Raw genomic sequence first — 26,312 nt, forward strand, 5'->3', positions numbered from 1 at the left:
AAATTGGGTGTGTAATCTATGGCGTTTGTTGCTAAACAGGCATGGCATGAAATGTTATGTTTGAATAAATTCTATATAGGACAGCACGATATGGTTTCTTTGGCCATTTCAAAACGTTCATTTTTTTTTTTTTCTGATTTGTGTTTTTAAATGTCAAAAATAATTATTATTTTAAAGTGACTTGATTGCTGATCTGACATTACTTTTATCATAATTAATGATCTGATTTGATCATCTATTACTGAGAAGTACGGACATGCCCATTGGGCATACAGGACCAATAGAGATTGAGATAATTATTTTATTATATTCGTCAGGTAAAACAATCATGTAGCGTGGAAGCCATAAAAAAACTGATTGAGAGAGGAACAACACTGAAACAAAGGCAAGAGATGAATGGAGGTTTAGTGGATCCAATGCTTGCCAATGCCAGAGAGAATTTAGATCTTAGGCTTGATTTTGATTGTGCAGACACAAATGATCTACTTACAGTCACCCTAGAAGATTTAGAGGCGGGACTTCATTCACTATCGCAATGAGAAACTGAGTAAGATGTTTGAAATGATTCCAAAGATATCCTCAAGGCAAATCTCCCTTTCTCCACCATTGTTGAACCTCATATGGACCTGCACGTGTTGCACACGTGTCCTTTCATCTATTGGTGTCGCTCCTTTTCTTTTCTTTATTGGAACTGCTCACATCCACAGCAGATACAGAAGCCGAAGCACAGTGGATTTGATGGTTAGGTAGTTCCCATTTATTTCCGAAGCTTTTAGTTTTGGGTACTGATTGCAGATTGAAATTATTTATTAATTTGATGTCCCTGAGATTTTTTTCTTCTCTAGATTTTTCAAATTTATAGTATTAAAGTCCTGAAGCATGCAATGGACTCCTTTGCCCAGTGGTAAAAGTCTTTTCTGCAGCTGATAAGATGTCTCTTTTCAGCTTTGGTTCATTCCATTTGTACACATGATGAAGAAATAATAAACTAAATTGTTTTTCACTCTTCATTTCATCTTTCCATGGCAAATTTGTTTTGTTTGTTTATTTTGGTTTATCCATTATATTGGTTTCCATTTCTGAAAATATTGATCGCAGCCAACAAGATTGTCAATGTCTGAATTTGTAAGCAAGGGAGAAAAACTGCCCATGTTGGTCAGGGGCCAATGCCTTGTGTGGAAATTGGAAATCAGGGAGGCATTAAGTGCGATCATCTGTAGTTCTGTACTGTGCACATATCATAGGCACAAGCAAAGCGCGTGAACATGTGGGCTGCCGAAGATTGATGGGCTACAGGAAGTCAGGAACCAGGCAAACCCAAGTGACTTGTAGGCTACAGAAAATGTGGGTATTAAATATTAATAAAGCTTTACTACTTTGGAGAAAGGAGATGAGACCTATGGGTTTAGAAGAGTTTTTCATGTCTAATGGTTGCTAATGTTCAGAATATTTACATGCTTAGACCAATAATTGACCTTGGCTATTTTTTTGGGTAATCGACCAAAGCTTGTTCGAGTTCCATCTGAATTTCTGCTAGGGGAACCCCTACAAATCCTTGACTCGTATAATCCGTAGCCCTTCTATTCTTGCAGGTATCAAGTTTTTTTTTTTTTTTTTTTTTTTTTTTAGAGAAACGTCTTAGAAGGATTATATCAGCCAACCAGAAGTCAAGAAAGGAGGTGGACTTATGTTGTATAGCCTTGACCACCGTATCAAGTGGAAGAAGCTAACCATATACAGCACAAAACTAGCCGTGATGAAGTTGCTATTGCCAACTCTAATGGAGACCGACGGTTGTGTTTTGAGATCCGATTGAAGATTATTTCATTGCAGCAAAGGGACAAGATTTCATCTTTAAGACTGGTTTTTTCAAATACCTGTTGGATGAAACAATTACAACTTGAATGCATCTTTCTGACTTTAACGTCTAGTATGTTATAAGAAAGGCAAGACGGTTGGAGGACCTCAACAAACATAGACTGTGTTTGGTTTGACAGAAAATAAAGAGTGATACAGAAAGTTAAGGGAATGTTTTTTTTTTTTTTTTTTTTGATAATTGAAAGTTAAGGGAATGTTGTCCAACTGAGCTTTGGCGCGTGTCCAACATAAAACCATCTCAAATTATTTATCAAAAAAATAAAAAACATAAAACCATCTCAAACAATGCTCACGTCATGTTGGCCTTCTGGTAAAGAGCCCAGAAACCTCCAGTTCTATGCTCTGTCAAGCAGCTCAAGCCTATATGCCATTGAGCATAATACCACCCATACATCTCAAGGTACAAGTTCATACCCTTCTCAATGCTCTCCTAAACAACTAAAGCAATCTCTATAAGCGAACCATCTAATTCTCCATGGTGATTGTAGTCATAAAGGAATATTGTATTCCAACAAACCAAGCCTTCAAGGGCCCATGACTCGGTCAGGGAGGGAGGTTATACACCATTATAATCAAGAGATGGATGCCCAAACTCATAGAGGAACTCCCTGTTTATTCTTCTAACTATACCATGCACCTGTATGCTGCCTCAGCCACTTCCTTGCATTGCATGTGTCTTGTCTTGAAATGACCCTCTAAAGCCCAAAATTTGTGATGGGAACTTAACCATGTTTAAAATTTGAAAATTCCCACTGGAAAATTACGTTGATTCATTCCACTCCATTTGTGAATTGTGATGGAACAATGAAGCCATCACCACTCCAAACAAGAGAATTATTGAAAACAAAGCAGTTGCATAATGGTAGATCATGTTTCATCCTAATAACCACATTTAAGCATTATGAAATTCCAGCTAGCTCCATATCCTTCACCACTGAATTTAATCTCTCAGACAACCCAGCCCTTCGATACCCAGCAACCAACAAATCATATGTAGATTTTGTTAGCAAGTAAGACCCACGAATTCGTTCCAAAAACAAGTCTAGCCTTTCATAAGCTGCACGGCGGAAGTATGAACATATAATCTTCTCTACATCATCTGGACATGCGAACCACCCCCCCTGTTTCAACATCCTCCCAACAGCGTACTCTAAATCATCCAATCTGTCTGACAGGGCATACATCCTTATGATTCCATAGTGCACCCGTGACAGAACTACAGAATTTTGATTGGCCTTTGTTAAACCTTGTAGCAATTCCTCCATCTCTTCCACTTTTCCTAGCTCAAAATACAATCCCAGGAGATTTTTAGCCATTCTTATACTTATCTCCCAACCTCCATCCAGCATAAACTTCAAAAATTCATTGGCTTTATCAATTTTTTTCTGTTTACATAGTCCCTCAACCATATTTTCCAATATGGATACATTAGGTGTAACTCCTGAAAGCACCATTTCTTCATAAAATCTATCAGCAGTACCAAAATCCTTTGATTTAATGGAACCCACAATAAGGGATTCATAAGTTTGAACGTTGGGAGAAAAGCCAGCTGCCTTTCTGGCTGAGTACCAAGTTTGCATGGCTTTACCATCTTTGGCTTCAGAGTACATGGATATAAAGGCATTATATGTTGCAGAATTCGGTTTGTAGTCCTCAGATCGCTTCATTATCTCAAACAAGCTAAGGGCTGTGGTTAAATTACCTGAAGACAAGCAGGTAAATATCAGAGAATTGAAAACAGCAGATGTGGGTCTGATTCCAAGAGCCTCCATTGAAGTAAAGACCCGTAGTGCAAATGGGACATTCTGTGCCTTCCCACAGAGAAAAATAAGCTCAGAGTAACAACCATGATCTTTCTCATTCTCCTTGAGCATTTTCTCTAATTTCCATTCCAATACCTGTTTGGTTAAACAACTGCATAAATCTCAGCAGAGGTTTAGAAATGAAACTAAATATTTACTTAAAATTATAGGAAATCTAGCAATAGAATTAAAACAAAATGCATAAGTTTAAGATTTGTGTACACAATTTATGTGCTTCCATATTGATATTTATGGAAACTATCAAACTACAACCTCTAGTAACTTGAAGAGCCCTACCAAAATCCCAGTGGTAGTTTTTCCCTTTGTCATTTTTTTCTTTTTCCTTTTTTTCGGTAGGAGTGAAACCAAGAAAGAAAGCTGATATTAAATAATAGGAGATTCAACAGTTGAAGCCTAGCTGGTAAGTTTATATGCTAATGAGTACTTTAGAAACAGAATAAGAAAATATTGAAAATGGGCGTATGTTTGAAAATCAGTCTGTTGTCTATTGAGAAGATGCATGGCAAAATGAAAAGAACCCTGATCAAATGGGCCTCTATCAGTAATCTCTTTCGAGGTTTCAAGTTCAGACATTTCTTTGATCACTGGGATAGCATCTTATGGGACAATAACTTTGTGCTGTTTTCTTTTTTTTTTTCGGTTTTAATATGCTTTGAAGTCGTCTATTTAAATGAAATTTAGTTGTACTGGGCTGTGGAGGAAACCTCTCCCTCAACAGCCCTTTTTACTCTTTTTTTTTTTTTGAATTAAAGCTTCACCATTTTTAAAAAACAGAAAAAAAAGAGCTTGCAGAGCACAATATCCATAAATTTCATTTTCAAAATTACTTCAATTGAGAGATCACTTCCATAGTTCCATGGATGGGTGATCCCATTATTAGAATAGTACTTTGTTCTTTGATTCAGTCCAACTGACTTGGTTGGTTACTGAAATCTCAAATATGGAAAATAATTTTTACATTACTGACCAAAAAAAAAAAAATCTTCGGAGTCTAATGAAAAAAATAATAAATTACCCAAACAATTAAACAATTAATGAACCAAAAATCACAAAAGTCCCAAAATCTGGGGTGCTTGTTTATGTGGATTATTTGTAATCCTCCACGAAGAGTTATTTGCATCGCGTTACAACCACGAAGAGTTAGTTATTCATTGACTACCCAAAGTCTAAGACCATTTCTAGAACTTCACTCGGAAGAAGAGAATATAGAGCTGTCAATTCCATTAATTAGAAAGAAGGGAAAGTAACAAAAAGAAAGGACCATCATTGTTACCAGCTGAGCTTTCACCGGTGAAGAAGATCTGAGAGTAGTGACAAGGAACTCCCAGAAGACGGTATCTTTTCCGAGCGCCAAATCCTCCTCCAAATCCAGAGCTGATTTGATACCCGAATTCGTCTCCTGAAGCAATTTAACAGCTAGAGGAATCGAAGACGACGATTCACGGCATACCAATATTTGATATTTGGCGGGATATATGCTAAACTCACGTCTTAAACCCCTTTTTGCGACAGATAGAACCCTGTAACAACACGCTAAGGCCATTTCCAATTTCCAAATCCAATGTTTCGGTTTTCTGATTCTCCACGGTTCACCGACTTCACCTAGCTAAAATTACAGAACGGCCAACCAGTACAAGCCATGTCATCTGACCTTGCCGAGGGACTGATTGGTTAATCTCCCCATTTCGTTCTTTCCACCCCCATCGGCACCTCCCCTTTTCGTTTATATTATCCACCAAGGTCGGCGCTCGGAACTCTTTCCTTGATCCTCCGTCAACGACCGACGTGAGTGTTCAATATGTCACTGCCCTGAAGTAACTGTCATTGTCCTTGACGGCCGTGACATTTTGCTCAGAAAACACTGCAGTTTGGCTACAGGGGCTCGAAGGTGAAGAATCTAGGCCAAGTTTTGTTTCGTTGTGGGTCAGAGAGAGAGAGAGGTCTGGTTTCTGGTCATTGGTGGCGTCTGTCAGTTTTAGGGTTAGACTTAGAGAAAGGGAGGGGACGATGACGACGAAGAGGGTAGGGGAAGGGGAGCTGCTCGCGCCAAATCGCCCAATAAGTTTGAGACGTGGCAATTAGTTGGCCAAATAAAGAGATCACATCAGCGCCCCACATGAACATCTCAGCGTGCATTGAGAACATCTCCCGCACTTGTCATCGGGAGATGTTCTCAATTCACGGTTGGGATGTTCTGTGGGGCGCTGATGTGAAATCGCCAAATTCGAGTTTCGCAATATTTGATTCGATTAATTCGCGAGTCTCATTGAATTTATAATAAAACATTATTATTTTTCAAATATATTTATATTCATAATATAAATGAATATTACTTTTTTTAGATTAATTTATTTATAATATAAATAAATAAATTTTATAATTATTTTTATAATATATTTTTATTTATATAATTCATAATATTAATGTATCTATCCTTTTAGTATTATTTTATTTAGGGAAATTGTCTAAAACTCATATCTCACCATGAGTTTTTAGCATTTCTCTTAAACCCACCATAACTTTTCAAAATGTCTAAAACTCACCATGTCGGTAAGTTTTTATTTTCCAAAACTCACCTTCCAATTACTACACCGCTAATTCTTCTTAACAGAGGTATTCATGTCAGCGTAAATAACAATTTTCATGACCAAATTACCCTTGAATGGCGAGTTAGAGGAAAAAGATCTTTTCAATTTTCATTTTTCTTTTTTTTTTTTTCTTTTTGCACTTTTAGTGTTTTGTTGTAACTTCCAATGTTTTTTTTACATTTTTCTATTTTCTACAATCTACATATTTTCCTTTATTTTTTGTTATTTATTTGCAATTTCTATGTTTTTCTATAATTTTTATTTTCTGATTTTCTTTTTCAATTTCTATAGTTTCTATAATTTGAAAATAATTTTTTCTTTTGTTTGTAATTTCTGTGTTTTTTATGTATTTTATATTTGAAAATGTTTTTTGAATTTTTTCCTTTTTTTCATGTCTAAACATTAAAATATATGTGTATATTCTATATTTTTCAATGAAGGTTAAAGTAGTAATATATTAACACCTATTAGTATATTTAATGTCAAATTAGTGATATAGTGAGTTAGACATTTTGAAAAGTTATGATGTAAGAGAAATGTTAAAAACTCATCGTGAGTTTTAGACAATTTTGCTTTTCTATAATTTTTAATACTAATTTATTTATAATCAGCTTAAGTCAAGCCAAACTTAGTAACTTGCAAGAATTGACTCAAGTAACATTCAAGCCAAACACTTAAAACTTGATCAAGCTCGAGTCAAGCTTCGAGCTGGTTTTTGAGTCGAGCTTTAGCAAATAGATATTCTTTTAAGCTCAGTTGGTTGTTTGTTGGAAAGTCTTTGTTGGTTGTTTGTTGCTCTATTGCAAGACATTACTATACCCATGGAGTAAAAGAGTAATTTTAACCAATATTCTTTTAGGCTTAGTTTGGAAAGAGTACAGAGTGTAGATCTTTGTATTTTTTTATTATTTTCATATTTTGTATGTATTTGCACTTTACATATTTGTATTTGTAATCTTTCTAAACTGAACCTTAGGTTATGCTTTTTGGAAAGAGTGCAAATGCATGTTTAATGCATTTATGCACTTTGGTTCCATTTGGCAAGTGTTAGGTAAGAATGTAGGTAGGGATGCAAATAAATCAGATCATATTATATTTGAATCCGATCTGACATTGTTCATGGCAGATCTAATGGGATCTAGTAGGCCTTGATCTTAATTAAACATGCATTTGCACTCTTCCCAAAAAGCACAACCTAATCAGATTCGGTAGGCCTCGATCTGAGTTTGAATCCTATTAATAAGTCGGATCTTCGGATTTGATACGATCTGACTTGTTTTCTTTAAACATTAATAAATTATTAAAAGAAAAATAAGATATGCCAATTTAAATAAAGAAAAAACAAAAAATACAAGCATTTTTTAATTATTTTTATCATATGTATACATGTTTTTATAAAAAAATAAATACTATAACAAATTTATAAAAATACAATATAAATAATATATTTATAAATAAATAAATAACATATATATGTATTATATATTTATATAAATAAATATATAACATATATCGGATCGGATATTCTCAGATCAGACAGGAGGTGATCCGAATCTGATCCAATTTCTGATCAGATGCTATTATCTAATCCGAAGATCCAAACAAGGGTGGTCCAAATTTGACCAAATAGGATCGAAATAGATCAGATCATGATCCGATCCATTTACACCCCTAAATGTACACATCAAACCCTGATCCCAAAACATGTTTGCAATCAAATGAGAGCAAAAATATTACTCTCAAGTTGTTCAATGTAAAAATGATGAATTCTAATATCGGACATTTTCTCATCTCAGTTCATGTTTATCAACGAATTTTAAAAAATTAGTGATTATTAAAACTATATATGTATATATAGTATATATATATATATATATATATATAATATTACTCTCAAGTTGTTCAATGTAAAAATGATGAATTCTAATATCGGACATTTTCTCATCTCAGTTCATGTTTATCAACGAATTTTAAAAAATTAGTGATTATTAAAACTATATATATATATATATATATATATATATATATATATACATTATCCCCACAGTGCCCTCACACCACATCTCGACCTTGTATTGGAAACATCTTTCAATGATAATCTTGTACTGGTCATCAGGAGATGTTCCCAGTTCCCACTATAAGGTCGGGATGTGCTGTGGGACATTGCGTGGGCTATGTCCATACTAACCGGTCATCATTTTTCATTATTTTTCATTATGAACTGGTAATAATGATGATGATGAACTGTTTATCTATAATGCTGGAAAGGTATGTTACTGGAAGAGATTCAACCAATTAAAATCCCTCACTAAATTTTGATCAATATCATCTCATTGATTACCACTTGATATTGGTTGATTGTTTTTTACTTGTTGGATTTTTTTTCTGGATCATGTTTCTCCCTTCCAGTAAGGCTTGTTTATTTTTATAAACAGCCTAGGTTAATTTTGAAACCTTTTCTGCATAAGACTTTATCTCACTTAGTCCCTTCTTTGTCTCCTTTTACTAATACATTTAGTATTAAAATAATCAGTACAAATACAAATGTGTGGTTTAGCAAAATGTAAAGTTGTTCTTGATAAATGATTTTTAATTGTGATAGGTAAAAACATGAACTAACTATAATTCAAAGTTCAAGCATTGCCTTGTAGTAGATTTGTTGTCTCCAAACCTAGTTACCTACATACTTGGGTTCCAAGAACAGGACTTAACATGGAAGAAAGATTAATGGCATGTTAATGACGGAGAGAGAGCGTCTGAGAAAGTTAAAATATGAAAATTAATGAGAAAGAAGAGGAGTTGAGTTAATATAAGATAAAGTTAATAAAAGAAACGAGAATCAATTGTGTGATCAATGAAAATTTATGATGTGAAAGAGATGGTAGAATAGAAACTTTGAAACTTGAATTCAAATTACGAAAAAAAAAATAACAATAATAATATACCAACCTGATACAATAACTTTTTTTTTCCGATATATAATATCCTATATTCCTGAAATTGACTTGAATTCTCTGGACTAGCTTATTTTCTCTGATGGGGGAGCCATTCAAAACTCAGCTATTTCCTTTGGTTTGTGTGTCTTGGATTGTACTAATAAGTTTGTGGTGGCTGCAGGTGATAAACAGGAAGGTTTTTGTAAAGCTGAGGATGCTGAACTTCTGGCCATTTTCTCTGCTGTTTCTTTTGCTCAGAAGCCGAACTGGAATAGAATTCTTATCTTTTCTGACTTCAGGAGTTCTGTGATTTTGCTGAACAAAAAGTCTGAAGCAGATGATTGGAGTTTGGCTGTTTGGCAGGATAAAATTTCTGTTCTCTCTCGATCTTCTTCTTCTGTACAGTTTCTGTATATTCCTAGAACTTTAAATCAGGTTGCTCATGTATTGTCACAGTATGCAAAAACTTTATATGCTGATACTGTGTGGTGGTCTGAAGTCTGAACCACCGCCTTGTATAGTTAGTTTCTTTCTTTTAATGTTAGGTTTGTTCAACTATCAAAACGAAATCAAATATACACAGTATTTGTGTATTGACTAATACAGGCCTTAGCCCAGCAAATGATTAGTCACCACTCAGGCACACAAAAAGGTTAATTTCAAGCAGTGTTATAAAACTTGGCCAGGACTGGACGGTCAGACCATGAAAACCGATAACCACTGGCTGGCCTTTCTGGGTCGGTCCTAGTTAAATGACAATTTTGGTGGATTGGACAAATAAACCGCCCAGTTAACAGGTAAAACCAGGACCTGTAGAGCATTCCGGTTTTTAATCCAGTCCGTATAAAAACACTGGTTCCATGTGCCTAAGCAGCTGGTTTCTTTGCTATACTTCTCAAATGCTTGACTACACGGATAAACACCCTGACCAGAAAACCTCTCGTGAAGACCTGAACTATCTAAAATTGGATTCAAAAAAGTTTGCCCCCTTACCAACTTGACATAGTCCAGCTTATCCATTGCAGTAGTATTGCACGAAAGTCAACTCCAGTTCTCTGTGTGTGTGTGTGTGTGTGAGAGAGAGAGAGAGAGAGAGGCGAATTTCATTGCTTCATAGTTTAATGTCCAGGATGTATTTCATGCATTCGCAGCGGAAGAAAGAGAAAAAAAAGAAGTTGCAGCTCGGGCCATCTTGTATCGTGTCAATAGCAGAAAAAGAAACACTACTCGAAAAAAAAGGTTGAGAAATGAAGCAATCCACAAGAAACACCTATTTTTACATGAATCTTTACATCCATGTTACAGAAAAACACATCTATCTTGTCTATTATTTTCTTGTTTTCCTCCAGGGGCTCGGGGCTCCTTCGAATCAGGCAATTACATCAAACGTGAAAAAATTAAAAGAAAAATATTAAGAAAAAAAAAACTAGTACAATACCAAGGGGTAACATTTTTCCTATCCACTGCTGATCCTATAATATGGAAGGAAAGGAATAAATGACTACAACTTACCAAATTTGGATAGTGCTGATTGGAACAAATCTGAGAAAACTTGAGATGTGCTTTGATCATCAGCTTTGACCTTTATCTGTGCCTTTGATGAAGATGTATTGATGACACATTCTACAAGAAAGAAACCTGCTGGTTCTTCCGCCTTCTGTGCAAAGAAGAAGAACTTGAAGTTCGGGACTTGACCTCCCGAGGCAATGCAATGGATAGAATGACCTTGCATGTGTCGGATGAGGACTTGAGGTGTCGTCAATGCTGCAGTTCCTTGAGGGTTTATGGAGCATTCCTGCATAAATAATATTTTTATTTGCAAGATGGCCAGGAATTATATACCCTATTAGAATGCATAGAAATTTCTGTCATGTATAAGGATCAGACCAAAGTTTTGAAACTTGACGGCCTTAGGTTGTATCTATAAGCAATAACCATCTCCAAGTGAACCTTCTGAATGTAGGAGGGGAAGAAAAACAGCTCAAGGGTTTTCTTTCATGTGTTTTAATTTGTGCCCATAATACAAATTGTAGCCTTTACCAATTCAACTCAACAAGTCTTTCATAGCTAGAAAGTGCAACGAGGTTCACTTTTGGACATGCAAAATAAACTTTAAAATGGCATTCTTTTAAAATGACGAATCAAGGAGCAGCAAGAACTGTCAGAGACAAAATATGCTAAATAGAAAGCAATAAACGAAGCATAAAGCTTCCTAATTGAAGTACATAACTACATATCATACCAGGATCCAGTTTGGACTCTAAAACTTATAAGAACCTTACTATTTGAGCAAAAGACTATCCCAGCAATTAAATAGTTGATTAACGTAGATGAAATGATTAAAAAAAAAGGAATAGTTAAAGATACATGAAAGAACTTGACTGGACTACCAACATCCTAGCTCTCCGCGGGCAGCACAGGCCCTAGACACCATTGACATTTACATTTTTTACAAGCAACAGGTCAAATTTTATTGTTTACAATTAAAAGAATGAATATGAACAGTCATGGGCCTCTGTTTTTACATTATATAGTGCAGCAATTGCTACCCATCTTTCCTTCCATCTAGATATTACAATGGCTTAGCCATCTTATCAGTCAATGAGTTTTCTGTTCTTTTAACCCATTGACAGGTGATTGTCAAATTCATTTTTTTCCATCTGCCTTAATTTGCATTCCGTTACAGAAGCAAAGTTTATCTGCTTCCCTTGCACATGATAAATTTAAATGCAAAAACAGAGGCCCATGACTTACTTAGTTTAAGCTAAGACTAAGGGATTTTATTCTAAATTGCCGGTTTTTTATCAGTAAAAATATAATATCAAGTTATTATCAGTGTTGACGGGGAAAAAAAGCAGCAAAGGTGAAGAATCTATATATATATATATATATATATATATACACACACATGATCAGCACCTTCACAGGTATAATATTATACTGGTTGTTGTAACTTTAATGATTTTTTTTTTTTTGAAGAAAAAATAAAATTTATTAAAATAGAAAGAAGATACAAGGAAGGTGACAAGAAGTCACCCAGGAGAAGAAAACACAAAATAAAACTCCAACAAACTCAACCATACACCGCAAGCACTACCAAACACAAACATCAAACAACCACTCAACTACGAAAACCAACCCACACTAAACCTTGCAAAAACAACAGTCACACTCTAACCACACTATGAGAATACCAAACTCAAAAAGGCCAAAATACACCAAATCAAAAGATACTCGACTCCATTAATTAGCTCTTTCAACACTCTCAACATTAGCAAAAAGAGGTCTAGTTCTGTAATTTCTTTTCCTGCTGCAGACCTTATCAAAAACCGAGCCATGCTCATTATCTGCCACCCTGACTGCAACCCCCCATACTACATCCTTTCTTCTTGTAAAGTCCCAAATGCTTCCTTTTCCTTCTCCTCTGACATTTATCACCCCTTTCCCCTTGCACCCCCCCCCTCTTTTCTTCTTGCAGATTCACCCCTATATTCCCTTCACCAAACCTATTGAACTTCCCACTTATGAGCACCTCACTTCCCTACAATCCTTAACCCAAAGTGCTGCACTTCCCTACAATCCTTAACCCGAAGTGCTGCAACTATGACATCACCATCCCCCCCACAGACTACTTTGAAAGTTAATGTTTCCTTTCTCTATTCCATCATGACCGTCACCAGTAACAAACCCTGATTCACATTGAAGGAACAGACATACCTCTGTAAATTTGATATCCGCCATTGAACTATAGCTAGTTCTTAAAATATCTTCAATTAAAAACCTTTCTGTTCCCAAATCTTGATTCCCCTTCTCAATCAGAACAACCTCTTGATTTCTTCCATTATCTACCACTGCATTTCATCTCCTTTATCATCACGGCATGGATTTCCATCACTTTCTCCTTTACTGTCAACTTACCATCTACGTTCCCTCTGTCTTCCTCAATCGAATCAGCCTCTTTGTAGCTGTATCTAGTATTCTAGTTATATGCCAGAGGTAATTTCCTTTTCATCTTTCATTATCTACTAATATTTTATCAAAGAAATAGGATATAATAAAAATATTTTATAGGTATTTCCCTTGACAATATACTAGGAGGGCGGCAAATTGTTGCTGGTTTTCAAATCGGCAGACAACAAAGGATAGTAAAGTAGGCCCCTCCTGCAGCAGGGGCAGTCAAATTTAACTTCCATGGATGCTGCCTTGGAAGCCCAGGGCCTCTGGAATAGGGGGAGCTGTTAGGGATGATTCACCATCACCATTGCCCAAGTCTTATCCCAACTATATGGGGTCAGCTACATGAATCCTGTTTCACCAGTGTTCTATTTAATGTCATAACCATTGTTAAACTATTGGCATGTAAATAATTTCTTAGTACTTCTACCCATGTCCTTTTTTGTACAGTAATAATAGTTTGTTATTATAAAAAAGTAAGCAATACAGTAGGCGGTACGTTCCTCCCCATGTCAACCTCTAAGCTTTTCTATTCCTATGTTCCTTTCTTCCCTTGATAACAAAATATTGATCAAATAAAATAGCAGCACCATATTTATCAAAAAAATATATATAGCAGCACCAAGTGACAGGACTCCCATTAAGCACAAAATTACTAAGAAACCTCTCTTCTCTAGGAAAATTTATACCATTAGGACCTGGTACCCATCTTAAATAAGAAATCAGACTGAAAGTGAACTCCTTATATACTGTTATACTACTATATGTCTCTATAGATATTCTGACATATTACACTGGTTTGTCCTAACATCTGGAAATTACGAGCAAGTGACCCATGAATTGGATTCCAGTATTTTCAATTTCAGTACTTGTGACACAATTTGGAGCAGTTAACCAGAAAGGGCATCCTAAACACATTTTTATCATCTTTCTATTAAAGTTAGCCAAGCAGCAGCAGACAATAGGATCTGACTATTCAAGGATGGAAAAGAATCTATATACCATTAGTTATCAGGATTAGCACCAATTATAACTGACACAAAAATAATAAACGCATTCAGCAATCCAAATGAAAAAGTTGTCGATGACTTAATCATCAAAGCTGGAGGTGCAATCAGCTGCAAGTTTCCAAATCTGGGAATCTAAACCCAAATAGCAAACTCACACAAGACACAACCAAACAAGGAACTTGGAGAGGCATCTATCAAGCATACACAAAAGTAAGAAGTGACCAAAATTAGTTATGCTAGACAATTTAATTATAATAGAGAACATAGAAAAGAAGCAAACCTGTGTCAGAGATGCTGGCAATTGCCCCCATTTTCGCTGGAAGGTGTTTGGATCTAATGCAGCTCTTACATTAAGCTTCAAAGGAGGTGGCACAGGTGAAGGTGCAGCCGGTAAACCTAAACCTAGTAGGTCATCAATGGCCAAGGTAGACTGTGAAGCCTGTGTTGGTAAGGCTGGGCTAGAATATGGTGTTTCTGTTTGTGTCTGTGAAACAGTTAGAGAAATGGAGCCATCATATACAGGAGCATTGTATGAAGAACCATTACTACTAGGACCTTTGTTTTCTTCCTTCTCAGAGGTGCTTAGCAGCAGATCATTGTCATTTGCATCCACTCTCTGTGCCGGAATTACATTATGTGCAGATTCTACTCCAACAGACAAACTTCCAAGTTCTTCAGAAAACTCAAATGGTCCCCGGTGTTCTTTATCAGTAAACATGTAAGAAGGCTGCAAAAATTTAACCAAAGTCAGGAGGAATTTTACCATCAACCTTTTGACACAAATAGAAAAAGAAAGTGAGACATAAACTAGAACAAAGAAAGAATATATAATGTTACTATTAAAAAAGTAACTGATATCTAAGCTAGAAACTAAGTTTCATATTTTGTAACCCCCCCGTCATCTAAGCCTGTCTCAACTGTAAGGGATCAGTCTACTATATGAATCCTACTTTTCCATCCCGTTCTGTTTAGTGCCATATCCATTGCTAAATGATGAGCACTTAATTCATTTCATACTACATCAACTCATATCATTTTTGGTCTGCCCCTATCCATTCTAGCTCCTCCAACTTGCAACAGATTGCTTCTTACAGATGCTGTAGATGGTCTTCTATGCACATGACCAAACCATCTTAGTCTACTTTCTCTTATTATGTCAAAGACTACTATTGAGCAGCTTCAAAACCACAGTAAGACATAACTTACCTCCAAATCCTTTAAACATCATTCAAATATGGAGAAAAGAAAATTAAAACACAATGAACTATATATATATAAATGAAAACAGGTTAGAAACATAGGTTTATATTTGGGGCACACTCCATTTGATAAATGAGGCATGGTCCTCATAGATATATATATAAATGAAAACAGGTTAGAAACATAGGTTTATATTTGGGGCACACTCCATTTGATAAATGACGCATGGTCCTCATAGACTCATAGTTAGTCAAAATGTACTCAAGATGAAAAAGCCAAATAATATATATATATATATATATATATATATATATAAATGAAAACAGGTTAGAAACATAGGTTTATATTTGGGGCACACTCCATTTGATAAATGAGGCATGGTCCTCATAGACTCATAGTTAGTCAAAATGTACTCAAGATGAAAAAGCCAAATAAACCCTTAAGAAAATACTTAATACTATTAACAAGGGCATATTTTTTCTTTTCACTAGGGATATCCCTGGTTTACCTTATATATATATATATATATATATATATATGTGTGTGTGTGTGTGTGTGTGTGTGTGTGTGTGTGTGTGTATATGGAATTTACCCGAATCAGCTGTTCATATGCCAAGAAAATGCCAAAGGGCAGTAATGAGTTCTACCCCAGTGAAAATTCCTCCAGATTCTAGAAAGACCTAACATTAAAAATACTTCCTCTTTATCAGAGGAATACTTGAAGAGAAGGCTTGATACCACAGACAAGAAGAAATCCTGGATACTGTGAATCAATACAACCATGAAAATCATGGATCAAAAGATATCACAGACAAGCCTATGAGGAGAAAATGTAGATTACTTGTCACATCCAGTGTTTTAAAAGCATGAAGCGCAAGGGCCTTCTAGAACCAGAGGTGCAAGGTAAGGCACACACCTAGACGAAGCAAGATACAAATTCTAAAAATAAAATATGCAAACTTGAATTTTAAAAGAAATTCAATGTTTTAAAAAGTCTATTAGCTCAAACCAAAATGCATCAGCATAAAATATAGAAAAAAATTCAAAGTGAAAGTGAAGCAAACATAAGTGGATCATGCCAAAGTGCTTCAAGCACTCGACAATTCAAGCATATTAATAGACCATGATACTGCATTTTAGGGTTAGGGGTCAAAGATCAGTTGTACTATTATTGCTTCTTTAATGGAAACTTTGCTATATGAGATCCTATCCACAATAACTAGGGTTTCAAGTGTTCAAAAGAACTTTTTTTTTCTGAAAAAGGTTTTTTCCTTTCAAAGTTAATAGACCATGATACTGCATGAGCACCAAAAAATGACAATTTAGAAGTTAATAGGCCATTAAAAAGATATAAAACACATAAGAACATAGAAAAAGTAATAAAAAAGGCAAGCTTATAACAGCCACATGCTTGGGTTGCCTTGCACCACAGCCCAGGTGCGCCCACCATGCCTTTTGAAACAAGACATGTGCCTCCAAATGCACCTTGTCTGTGCATCTACACATCCCTTTGAAACACTGCTCACATGTTCACAAGATAAAATAAATTCTAATAGATACTTCCAATTGTCTTGTTATACATTTGAATACTAAAAATTACCAAGTAGAGATAAAAGGTGTTCCCAGAAAACATTCCCACTTCTGACGTTCTGGAGATAACCAATAAAAAGCAGTCTGACATATAAAACACAAGTAATGTGCTTGCAATATTATAAGAAATATATGATTATGAATTAAAAGACACTGAGGCACCTTCTGGTATACAACAGATAAGCTATTAAATTCATCAAATATGCGGTCTTTGATTTCACTGCTCTGGGTATCAGCAAAAACTGAAACTGCTTGCTTGGGAGGATCCACCACACCTTCTGTCACATTTACATTATACTGCAGAAGTCTATAGTAGAATAGGGCTCTATCATGAACATCCTGCAATCAAATGAGCATTTAGTAGAATATTCCTGTAGAAAAACTATTATAAACTTCTCAGAGTAATCTGAGACGTTTTCATATTCTTGAAGATAAACCAAAAAGCACCTGGTGAGAATCAGCAAGCCCTGCAGCTAATGCAGCTCCCAAAGCTTTTTGAGTCTCAGGGGGTCTTCTGAGGAAACACTTCAGTACTGCAGTAAGAAGATGCAAACGAACCTGTAAAAATTATCATAAACCAATCAGATGATAAATGAAGTAAACATCCTCATAAAAATCGGTATACCTTTTTTTTGTGATTGCTGACAAAGTTAAAAAGTTCAAATAGATAGTTTTCTTTGGAGATTTATGGAAGACATCAGTAAAACTCAAATTCAAGAACACACACTTGTGGTTTGTAGTTATTAAATTGCAAGCTTGGAAAAATAGTTACGGTAGAAATACATGCAAAATAGCAACTAGCATTAACTCCAAGAAATAAGCCTTGATAGCAAAAGCCACCCCTAAATAGCTCATTGATGTGGAGTAAATGTTTCTGTGCACCTTCCTCAACAAGAAATTAATGTACCAAATGCATACCTGAAGCAGCATATAGCATTCACTTTGTTCATTCTATCTTAAAGAACCTTCCAGCAGGATTGAGGTAGTACAATCTAGGTTGATGAGTTGATCTAGAAGGATTTTGAACAGGTTCAAATTCTTTCAAGAGAAAACAGCATGGTTTAAAGCTTGAACAACATAATATAAGAATTAAGGATTTAGGGGACAAATGGAAGTAGAAGGATCAGATGATTCTTTAGTTTTGAAGTAGAAGGATCTCATAGATGTAGAAGAATTTAATGTTTAGAATTTTATTGTTAGAAATTAGAAACTTGATGATAAATATAGAAGGATCTCATAGAAAAATGAATCTTTAGTTTTGAATTATATCTAAAAGAAATGTATAACTAGCAAGGAAGTAGTATAAGAAAGAGAATAAAAGCAAAATAGGGGGAACATAAAAGTCTCGCCTCTCTTAAAGAGCCAAAAGACAAGCTTCTCTACATAAGCAGTCAAAAGTATGCCATTGATATATGCAGGAAAGACATTAAAAAGGATGCCCCAGTCCCAGTGCAACAAGTAAAGAACTTGAGCCTCTCCTGTCCTCGAAATAGGCTTTAATGAAATTCAAGATTGAGAACAGATATACACCATATGCAAGAAAATTATTCAATTTAATAATAGATGTATATTACTAGAGTGTCAATCCTCTAATTATAGGGAAACAACCATGAACTTTAATAGATGTACATTGGTTCTAACTGCAGGCTGCAGCATCACTTTTGTTTTTGTTTTTTTTTTTTTTTTTTTTTTTTTGATAAATACACTTTTGTTAAGATATAAATTTTCTCATTAATATATCTATTTACTTTAACAGTTTCCAATTGACCAGATTAATAAGTACTCATCAGAGGATAGACTCTATTAGTCCAGTATGCAATATGAACTTTAATAGTCACTAGGATAAAGGCCATCTAGAACTAAATTTCTAAGCTACACCAAAATGCTAAAATTAAGGAATAAATGGAACTAGCAAGCAAAGTGTCAAAAGGAGTCCTAAGGAAGCTTTTCTGTGACAGGGAATTTAATTACCTCTGCAGAATGTTCATCTTCCCAGTTTTCAACAAGGCTTTCCAAAATATAAGGAGCATCAGACATGTCCTGAGAATATTCCCCCAACATCCATATAAGAGCTGCTTTTGCTTTGGGTTCTTGAACATTTTTGCTGCTGATATTCCCAACAACCGCAATGCAATCATGACTCCATTGAGGATATTTCCTTAAAAGATCTTTCACAAGGACCTGCATATAAAATTTCCATAAAGACAGTAAATAAGTTATATAAAACAGCAAAAACACACATTTGTGATAATCCTGAAGCTTGAAAATAAGATATTATTTTCACATTGAAAGCATATTCAGATAACAAAGAACAAGATAATTACTAGAGTTTCTGCCGTCACATGGTCTTTATCCATTTCCAAAAACTGAAGGAGCCTATCAACAATTGCATTCACATCGTATTGCTGAAGTGCAATTTTCCCAACAGCACGAATTGACTCTCTTGCGATGGGCACATCAACATTTGCAGCATATTCACATAATTCCGTCACTGAAATGGACTCAATGAGGTCATGCATGAAACTCTATCAATAAAGAATAATGCTTGTGACTAGAAAATAAATCGGCAAAAAGGAAGGGTAAAAATGAAAACAAGAGAAACTTCCCAACATCAAATATTACCCCTGAGAATTTATTGTGCAGAATGAAATGGTTCCCTTACCAATCTCATATGTGTTGCTTTCATTTGCCACTGCAGTCAACATTTCAAGTTTCAGTTTCTTAACATAAAATGGTTCATTGTACTGGCAATAGAAATGCTTGTAGTCTGAGGAGAACAGAATCGGAGCACGCATCACCAAGAGATGGAGGTGGCATAGTACTGCATAAGATAGTTCTTGACTTCCAGAGCTCACTAGAGTGAGCAGAGGAGCTTTTATACGTTCATATACCTAAAAGCAACAAAATTTTCTATTAAAGAAATTATAATATTATAGTAGCATAGCTTCTAGTGAGGTCGCCTAACAGCAAATTGAAGAAACATGTCAATTCCAGGAAAGCTCCCCATAGAAAGGTGAAAGAAGTTCATATACCACATATTATGATTATGTGGCAGGTCTGAACAAGAAAATTACATGATGGAGCATTTAAACATAAATTATGTAAAGAGATGCCTTAGCTGAAGGTGATATTTTTTCTTGCATGTCAATAAATTCTTTGTTGACATCAATGACAAAAAAATAAAATTACGATATTGAATCATCATTTACTGCACTGTAATCAGCGCTTGGTAGTTGGCCAGCTCAAGATGTTTAGCCCGGATCCCCCTCAAATGTTGCAAGATAATCTCCATGTATATCCCCTCAGATTATGAAACCAACCAATGACTACAGAAATGTAAAGTTCACCACTCAAAAACCCAGTAACATAGAGCCTTTAGCCCCAAGGAGAAGAGCTATGACCTCTTCTGCTAAAATATTCAAGAGCAGTAAAACCACAGAAAGAAAAAAAAAAAATAGCTTTCCTTAGTAGTTCATAGACACACCATAAGTGTCAGAGGGTTCCAGTCTTCCAGACAAATAACCATGGAATTTGCGATCGATAGGACCCAAGTCAGGAGGACCCCAAGGGTAAGCAACCATAAAATAGCTGTGATGAATATTATCTATAAGTAACCCATTTTGATAGTCTATTAGAATTCTTTGACCACTTAAGTGATTGAAAATGCATGAAAAGCATAACAATTGGACTGGATGTCCTGCCCTTTGATCATCAACCTATGTCAGAAAGGGTGGGAGGGTGGGGAAGGAGAAAGTAGGTGAAGTGTTTATGATAATACATGTGCACAACTGCATCAAGGAATGTGCGCCATCATTTGCCAATGAAACCGGAATATTCAGGTCAGGTCCTCTGACATGATGCATGGATCTACAATTGGAAAAAAAAAAAAAAAAAAGTAGGTCATCACCCAATGCTGGTCCCAATTATCATCGATCTTGGAGAGGAAGAGTTTAGGATGTAAGTCAGGTCGCCTGAGTTAAAGAATTCCAACTACATCAGGCTTGGGTTCAAGCTTGGGCCCATTCAAAATTTAACAAATACTCCACCCAACCCAAACCAAGTAACACTCCTAAACTGGATGCAGACCTAACCTCCAGCAATTTATATGAAATGGCGCTCTCAGAGACAAACCTCCAATCAATGGATTTCCTACTGAAAATTAAAAACCTGCCTACTTTTTTACTTTTGTTGTTTTGCATTGAACGAGGTAAAGTAAAGAGATGATGTTTTGATAATATACCTGTTGATGAACATCAGTCATTGACAAGGTCAAATGCAAAAAGACCTTGATGGTTGCCAATACAACAGCACCGTTTGCATGTTGGAGTCTATCTTCAAGGAGATTCATGATATCAAATATCTCGTTGCTATCTGAGGGTATATATTTCACTACCAAATCAAGTACAAGACACTGTGCCCATTCACTGAAATCCTTGATCCTGCATATGACAATAACAACCACCATTACTTTAATTATTAGAAGAACTCAGATAGAAAAAGGGGGAAAGAAATTCCAAATTTTTAAATATTGCTTATAAAATAAAGAGTATGATCTTCTAGTCTTCACTGAGCAGAAATCTCTTTTTCAGTCAAAAAAATATATATAATAAAAAGGAAAAGCAAATAACATACAAGAGAAAAAGGATAAAGGGGGAAAACCAAACAGCACAAAAGATTTAAAAACACCCCCTACCAACACACACAAAAAATAAAAAATAAAAAAAAAACAAAACAAAACAAAAAAACAAAAAAAACAAAAAAAAAAAAAAAAAAAAAAGTCAAGCACCTATACAAATTTACATAACTCCAAAGACATGTAACCATCTACATAAAAGCAACACTGAGCAACTGCCAAAAAAAAAAGGATACTCCACCTATGATATCTGGATACCTGTACAAGGGTGCTGTATCATGTTAGATACTTCAACTTTTTAGTGTAAATTTCATATCTGAAACCATATCCAGATGTGTCCTTGCCATATCCCAGTAACAAACCATCCCCACACAGCAAGAAGCATAATTACCAACTGATGGTGGCTCAGTTGGTAGGATCTCTAACTCATCAGAGTAAAGACCTAGGATCAAATCCCGCTGCCACCAGGGTTGGGGGTTAAGGGAGGGGGATGGGCTACCCCGGTTGTGTAGCCCCATGAAGGGGGAAAAAAGCAAGAAGCATAAGTTAACTAATCCAAAGTATTTCTTTCATATTATAAATTTGTTTGAGACATTAAATGTTGACTACTCCTTGAATATATCTAAGTGGAAATGAATAAAACTTTACATAATTGAAATGTTTAGATCTAATCATATATGAAAAAGATAAATGGAAGAAGACAAGAACTAAGGCAACATATTCGTATCCAAATAATTTCCAAAACGAACATAGGAATTAACAAAAAAACATAGTACATGCATATGCTGATCAAAAAAACATAGTACATGCATAAGTATCCATATGTATGTACACCTGCGTGTGTGTGTGTGTGTGTATGTGTGCACATTTGATCAATTAAACAAACAGAGAGGTTCAAATGATTCTGTCAACATGGATGCTCATAGGTGCCTAAGAAGCATTAAAGCACAAACCCTGGTAGAAGTAAATCCATATGTGGCAATGGCACAACTGGCTCAACAAGATTTGTTCAATAAAAGCTTCACAAGTACTATTTTCAAAAAAAGACCATACCGGTTCAAAAAGTAATAAATAACTGGCTTGCTAAGCAAAGCTTCTCTTTCCCTGGATGCTTCCTCAGAGGTACTTGCCTCCAAACTCCAGATCTCTTGTAAAGCAGATAAACAATTTGCAACTACCTGACAGAACATTACGATGGCATTCACTAGTTTAATATGAACACACCTGAATTTGCATGGAAAAGAGTAAAACATTATACATGGAATTTAATTTTCTAGATGAGAAAAAGGACCCAGCTTCCAGAATCAGCTTGGGGAAGTGGAGAGGACAAACTGCAGAGGATAGTGGATGCTCAACTAAAATGCATCTATAAATGATAAACAAGCCTGACTTTACACTGTAAATTTACTGAATTATTGCCTTGTATTCTGAAGGTAAACCACCTGTGTAGGCAAAAGCAAACCCAGTGTGCGTGTGTGAAAGAACAAAAGTAGATGGTTAACATGTAAAAAAATCCATACTCAAGAACGATTTTCAGGGGCTGTTTTTTCCTTGTGGTCCATCTTCAGTGAGTGTGTATATGCAATGATGGGATCAGATAAGATTGTGTGTTTGATCAAACACAACTTACATCTCAGGGGCCATTTGATAACAGCTTAATATGCTGAACTGAAAAGCTTATCACTTTGCCTTTTTAGTGATTAAGATTTAAAGAGGTTGTGAGCTCCTTAATGGCTGAAACTGAAGCTGGATGGACCACTATATCCTTGAAAATTTTATTATTTAATTATTTTAACAAGTGAAAAACAAAGCAATAAGCCTTTCAGTTCAGTAACTTCAACCATTATCCAACGTCCCCTATGCCTCTACATTAGCATTATCAAAAAAAAACGAATCTAAAACAAATATGAAATAAATTTATCTCATACTCTTATGCAGAACTTTACACGCCAGATATGATCAGTGCCAAAGATAAGTCTTGTATATGTGGCTAAGTGCATGAAATCTCCATGTGCCCCCTGTGATAAGATCCCCCTGTGTAATTCTTAGGGGTCTGATCCCTGTTTTTCTTTCTTCTTCTCCTTGTACACCCCCTTGTGTAAACCCGTCTCTTTGTTTAATGAAATCAGTTAACTTTTCTCAAAGAAAAAAAAAACTCCATGTGTATGAATGTGCATCCAGTCATCCACGGTTTTTCCTTTGTGTCCCCCCTTTTTTGCTGAAGCTATCTATTATTTCTCAATCCCATAATTCATTTTTTGTTTTTGTCAATCAGTTATAACAATTAACAAACATGCTTATCTGAACTATGAATTATGCACTGCAGATTTTCAAGGCTTCTTGCTTGAAGTTGTGATTATAACTACCAAAGTCACAAAGAAATCAAATTATAATTTTATGACTCTACCCAGATAAATGGAGCATATTGTTGCTGATGGATGACAAATTCAATCCCACCCCCCACCCCCCAGTATACTCCTTGCATACTTTTAGAATATAATAAATAAACAAAAGCATGGAATCTACTTAGAACATAATAAACGAACCAAAGGTAAGATTGGATGAACCCCTGAAACCGCTAAAGTTCTCTCCATTCAAACGCCATTCCATGATTCAGATTTCAGACCATCAACTTCGATACCCATTAGAAGAAGAATGACATAAACAACAGAAGGAATCCTGAATCCAAACCAATTTGAGTTTGTTCCTAACTCCTTGTCAATGACTATGCTATTGACTAAAGGAAAGAATAGGGTGTAACGAGTTAGGGCATTGATACCTGAGCATCGGGGTCATTGAGCATGAGAGCTTTCAGCATTGACGGAAAATCGGCATCTATACACGTTGTTGACGAGATGTGATACAGTTTCAGTACTCCAATTGTAGCTACCGTCCTTACATAACCATTGTTATCCTTCAAGCCTGAGCCCATCGGACCAACTAGATACTCCACCAGATTTGCAACTCTCAGAGAACATAGACTTCTCAATGCAAGGCCTCTGATCATGGGATCCTCGTCCCGGCAATCCTTCTGGAGAAAATTGATGGTAAGGAGGGCCAGATCCGGATTCCCTTTAGCATAATTACCAACGTAGAGATAACACATCTTCTTCAGAACAGTGTCCGATGTCGCCGAGCACATCACCATCTCGCTAAAAAGGGAAGACACGTCAATACCAACAGTCATATAAGATATGACTTTCTTGAAGAGCTCTCTTTTTGCATCGTCGGTCCCCGGCGCTCGGCTCCCGGCGAGCTGCCGGAGTTGCAGTTTCAGATCGGAGACTTCTCCTTTGCTGATAAGTCGACCTAGGGCTTGAGAATGAGTTCGATTGGCATGAAGTAGGGAAAAAGAAAAAAGAATAGATAAGTGAAGAAATTAAGTTACCCGGACGGCTGAGAAGGAGATGGAGATTTCTGTGGCTGAGCTGGAGGAGACATGGATGATCGACCTCTCGATGATTGCAATATCCAAGCGATACGTTGATCAAAGAGTTTTACAGTTCGATCGAAATCCTGACAGATAACATGGAGAAGAACGAACCGAATCCCCGCGCAAACCTGCCAACGAGCTTCAGACGAGAAACGAGTTACACGTGCTGCTCAGAACACAAGATTACGGATTAACGTGCGCGGAGCGTTCGTGAATCATGACCCCGGTGCACTTGAACCTCTCTGGACTCTGGGCTCGTCTAGCGAACGACGCGAACGATAAAGAGACTATGGAAGCGATAAATGGTTCGGTTCAGCTTCGGGTAGGGCCCGGCCGCCCGGGGTGCGCATGACAATAATGAAAACTTACTACTGCAACATTTTTTCCCCATTTCTAAAGCAAACACATGGCTGACTACGCATCCATACCACACACCCACTATGCTCAGTTTGAAAAGATTATAAATACATAATAATAGAAAATATAAGGTTTTGCACTATATATTTACATTTGTACTCTTGAGCCTAAGGTTGTGTTTGGTTGGAGTGCAAATTTATTTGCAATAATACAAATACATGAAAGTGTAAATATACAAAATGCAAATTATTGTTTAATTTTGTTTTGGATTTTACTTTATTCTGTTTCATGTCTTAATTTACTTCATTTGTAATGCAATCAAATAAGATGAGCTAAAATTTGAAACAAAATCAAGTGCTTTTTTCGAGATTATATCATGTGAAATAGAGATGGATAATTAGACTAATGCCTCGTGATTGGTGCAAGTTGAAGTTCTAAAAAACCAAGAAAAAAGGCTGAAGAGAATGTTATTCAAAAAATTGAAATGTCGAGATTTGTTGAATAAATTGAAGGAGAGTACAGACCCATGGAATAGGCTATATTGTTGTATTTAGAATCAAGAGATCAGGGTCGACATTCTGAATCCAATCAAGTTGTTATTCATGGATTCAGAGCAGTCGGTTAATCTCCATAACATTGTATTTAAAGAAAGAAAACCAAAGGGAATTTCTTATAATTTACAACTACTTTATTGCTGCTTTTAACCTTGAACCATCATACTGTGAATTTAGTTTGTTCTGTATAAGGATCTGGTTTAGCAGTTTCAACCCATTGTTTTATTCCTTCTGCTTGGTTCATATTAATGCTTCCTTGAATAGATTTTTCTGACTTGTGATAAACTCCATACAACGGTGCAGAGTTAACTGATGGAGCGCAATCTGGCCGATCTTAGCTGTCAACGATTTCGCCT

General features: G+C 35.8%; 2 protein-coding genes across 4 annotated transcripts; both read right to left on the minus strand.

Moving 5' to 3' along the window:
- Positions 1-2,097: 2,097 nt before the first annotated feature.
- LOC148869163 (uncharacterized) lies at positions 2,098-5,912 on the minus strand. Its single transcript, XM_088973436.1, has 2 exons — positions 4,975-5,912; positions 2,098-3,776 (listed from the first exon to the last, which is right to left on the minus strand). The coding sequence occupies exons 1-2, from the start codon at positions 5,242-5,244 to the stop codon at positions 2,778-2,780; spliced, it is 1,269 nt and encodes a 422-aa protein (XP_088829562.1). The 5' UTR covers positions 5,245-5,912; the 3' UTR covers positions 2,098-2,777.
- A 4,561-nt stretch (positions 5,913-10,473) lies between these two features.
- On the minus strand, positions 10,474-25,515 carry LOC148869164 (beta-adaptin-like protein A). 3 transcript variants are annotated; one of them, XM_088971860.1, is made up of 11 exons: positions 25,001-25,515; positions 24,392-24,908; positions 22,666-22,790; positions 21,220-21,418; positions 19,642-19,870; positions 19,304-19,470; positions 18,951-19,160; positions 17,427-17,537; positions 17,142-17,318; positions 14,470-14,916; positions 10,474-11,020 (listed from the first exon to the last, which is right to left on the minus strand). In XM_088971860.1, exons 1-11 carry the CDS (start codon positions 25,051-25,053, stop codon positions 10,727-10,729), a joined length of 2,529 nt encoding a protein of 842 aa, XP_088827986.1. In that variant the 5' UTR covers positions 25,054-25,515; the 3' UTR covers positions 10,474-10,726. The 3 variants fall into 3 exon arrangements, with proteins under 3 accessions (XP_088827986.1, XP_088827988.1, XP_088827987.1); XM_088971862.1 differs by having other exon boundaries at positions 22,666-22,836; positions 25,001-25,315; XM_088971861.1 differs by having other exon boundaries at positions 24,392-24,921; positions 25,001-25,315.
- Between the last annotated feature and the right edge of the window lie 797 nt (positions 25,516-26,312).

The sequence above is a fragment of the Nelumbo lutea genome, chromosome 2, assembly GCF_056320005.1.
Source record: "Nelumbo lutea isolate HS-2025 chromosome 2, American lotus-T2T, whole genome shotgun sequence".
Lineage (NCBI taxonomy): Eukaryota > Viridiplantae > Streptophyta > Magnoliopsida > Proteales > Nelumbonaceae > Nelumbo > Nelumbo lutea.

Excerpts from the sequence above, each read along its gene's own strand:
- LOC148869163 (XM_088973436.1), bottom strand. The coding sequence starts at position 5,244 with ATGGCCTTAGCGTGTTGTTACAGGGTTCTATCTGTCGCAAAAAGGGGT. Across the intron at positions 3,777-4,974 it reads CACCGGTGAAAGCTCAGCTG|GTATTGGAATGGAAATTAGA; the intron begins GTAACAATGATG and ends TTAACCAAACAG.
- LOC148869164 (XM_088971860.1), bottom strand. The coding sequence starts at position 25,053 with ATGTCTCCTCCAGCTCAGCCACAGAAATCTCCATCTCCTTCTCAGCCG. Across the intron at positions 22,791-24,391 it reads TCAATGACCCCGATGCTCAG|GTAGTTGCAAATTGTTTATC; the intron begins GTATCAATGCCC and ends ATGTTCTGTCAG. Across the intron at positions 11,021-14,469 it reads TGCCAGCATCTCTGACACAG|GAATGCTCCATAAACCCTCA; the intron begins GTTTGCTTCTTT and ends TTATTTATGCAG.